This window comes from Diaphorina citri, unplaced genomic scaffold (assembly GCF_000475195.1).
Source record: "Diaphorina citri unplaced genomic scaffold, Diaci psyllid genome assembly version 1.1 scaffold4347, whole genome shotgun sequence".
Taxonomy (NCBI): Eukaryota; Metazoa; Arthropoda; class Insecta; order Hemiptera; family Psyllidae; genus Diaphorina; species Diaphorina citri.
Window position 1 is genome coordinate 1 of NW_007381746.1, and position 2,855 is coordinate 2,855.

The window sequence follows — 2,855 nt, forward strand, 5'->3', positions numbered from 1 at the left end:
TGCTCCAACAAGCTCATGTCAAAAATCACTTCAGAAAACCGTAGAACTTCAGATTTGATTGCAGCCAAGTGCTACTTCTATCACAGTCGTGTGCATGAGCTTACCAACAACCTGGATAAGGTGAGATCTTTCCTCAATGCAAGACTCAGGATTGCTACATTGAGAAATGATTTTGAAGGCCAAGCTGTGCTGATCAATTGTTTGTTAAGAAACTACTTGCATTACAATCTTTATGATCAAGCTGATAAGTTGGTAAAGAAGTCTGCCTTCCCTGAGAATGCTAGCAACAATGAATGGGCCAGGTTTCATTTCTACCTGGGACGCATCAAAGCAGTAAGATTAGAGTACTCTACAGCACATAAGAACTTGGTTCAAGCTCTGAGAAAAGCACCTCAAACTGCAGCTGTTGGTTTTCGTCAAACTACTCAAAAACTTGCTGTTGTAGTTGAATTATTGCTTGGAGATATTCCTGATCGTCAAATCTTCAGACAAGCAGTGCTGAGACGTGCTCTTTCTCCCTACTTTCAACTGACTCAAGCTGTACGTATGGGAGAACTTCAGAAGTTCAATGAGGTTCTGACTACCTATGGAAATCAGTTCAGAACAGATTATACATTCAAGCTTATTCTGAGGCTAAGGCACAATGTCATCAAAACAGCGATACGCTCAATTGGTGCTTCATATTCAAGAATAACTCCAACTAAGATTGCAGAAAAGTTGGGACTTGAATCACCAGAGGATGCTGAGTTCATCATTGCTAAAGCTATCCGTGATGGGGTTATTGAGGCTACACTAGACAGAGAGAAGGGTTACATGCAAAGCAAAGAGTCAGCGGATATCTATTGCACTGTAGAGCCTCAACTAGCTTTCCATCAGAGAATAGCATTCTGCCTGGATCTTCATAACCAGAGTGTGAAAGCTATGCGGTACCCACCCAAGTCCTATGGTAAGGACTTGGAATCAGCTGAGGAGAGAAGAGAAAGAGAACAGCAAGACTTGGAACTTGCCAAGGAGATGGCAGAAGAGGATGATGATGGTTTCCCTTGATTTATTAGTCCATTTTATATTTTATCTGCATTTTAAGTATTCATAGCCTCAGAAATATTTAAAATCCATTTTACATTTCCTCCTTTGATGAAATTCAAATCACTTGCCTTCAGCAATAAAACAATATTTTGTCCTGGGAATGCAGACAATACCAGAGTTCCAGTGTTGACTGTCATGATGACAGGGTCATCTTTAAATCTTGAATGAACATGGAAATTAAATTAATAAACTGACAAAGAGGCACAGATTTTATTCAATTACTCTGTAAATATTTGTATGAACACCTCTCCAAAAAAAAGTTTTCTTGTTTTCACTTCTTTTTTATATTAAGTAAAAAAATAAATAAAACAATCTTAACAAATTATTTATTAGATTGCAATGTCTGTTATTTTATCTGGGTACTGATACTGTTCTTGATTCTAATCTAATGGTACCTAATAGAAGATTGCTGGACTAAATACCTTGTTCATCCTGCAGGTTTAGGTGAAGAGTGAAAATGAATTTGTTATCGCCACTTATCTAACTATTTAGCTTTATTGACACTTGCTTAATTTGGCTTGGAAAAATAAGTAGGTACCTAGTACCTACCTACTACATAGGTACCTAGTAAAAAAAAAAACAAGGTAGAGTGGACCTGTGTAGCCAGTGATCTGTGCCTAGAATCTCCGAGATGATGGTCTCTCATTCAGATACCAACCTCTCAATCGTGGCCTGTGATAATGATAACGATCTAGAGATCTAGACCATTTTCCGGTTGTGACTACTTCGGTCTCGGTTCGCAACATTTTTGTTTTACCTGAGCCGCCAAATTTATTACGGAAGAGAAATGCGTATCGTGTGAACGACCCTAAAAGTAAACAAAATTTCGAGATACCGCGAAAATTTGAATTTTGATTGAGTTTTTTATTTTCTACTGCAGTGAAGTGCCTTCTCTGTTGGAGACGAATATTTTTCCTTCTCGCTTAACCCTATCTGTTCTGTATTTACTGCTGAACTCTTAGCCATTTTCAAATGCTTACAACGAATTTCCTTAATTACTGTTGGTTTCCCTAACAAGAAGTTCATAGTATTCTCTGATTCTCTTAGCGCTTTGAAATCCCTCGAAAATCCCAACCCTTCTTCTCCTTTAACCTTACAGATTTTAAATACATTGGACTCGTTATCTTCTTCTAACATCCTGATTGCATTCTGCTGGATCCCCAGTCACAAGGGGATAAAAGGCAATGAGATTATTGATAAACTAGCCAGAGAAACCTCCTCCGCTCAACCTCTAAATTTATTAAATCATATTGACATAAAGCATACTCTAAAAAACTCTCTTTTTAAAATTTGGGATTCAAAATGGAAAGAATTAAGCCCTAATAACTCCAAACTTAGAGAGGTAAAAGACACTATTTTTCCTTGGCCTTCATCCAACCTCAAAACTCATAGAGAAGAAATAGTCATCACTAGGCTTCGCATAGGACACTCTCGCTTAACTCACGGTTACCTTATGTCCAAAGATGATCCCCCTTCCTGTCCTTTCTGCCTATCTGAATTACTTACCATAAAACATTTACTGATTACTTGTACCTCAAACCGTTTACACTCTATTAGATCAAAACATAATTTTGGCAGCTCACTTTCTATAGCCTTAGGTGATAACACCAACAACCTGACCAATGTTATTTTGTTTCTCAAAGACATAGACCTTTACAAACATATCTAATTTTTTTTTTCTCCTACCACTCCCTTTCCTTGTCTTTAATCCACTCCTTTGTTGACCTTTACTTCATTGCCACTTTACTACCTGGCTGCCTGATCAACTA

General features: G+C 37.7%; 1 protein-coding gene across 1 annotated transcript; it reads left to right on the plus strand.

Annotated features, from left to right (window-relative positions):
- Positions 1 to 3: 3 nt before the first annotated feature.
- Positions 4 to 1,294, plus strand: LOC103520979 (probable 26S proteasome non-ATPase regulatory subunit 3; the record flags this gene model as incomplete). The annotated part of the gene is made up of 1 exon (XM_008486081.3): positions 4 to 1,294. A coding segment is annotated over one exon (1,044 nt), but the record flags the coding sequence as incomplete, so codon positions are not given.
- Between the last annotated feature and the right edge of the window lie 1,561 nt (positions 1,295 to 2,855).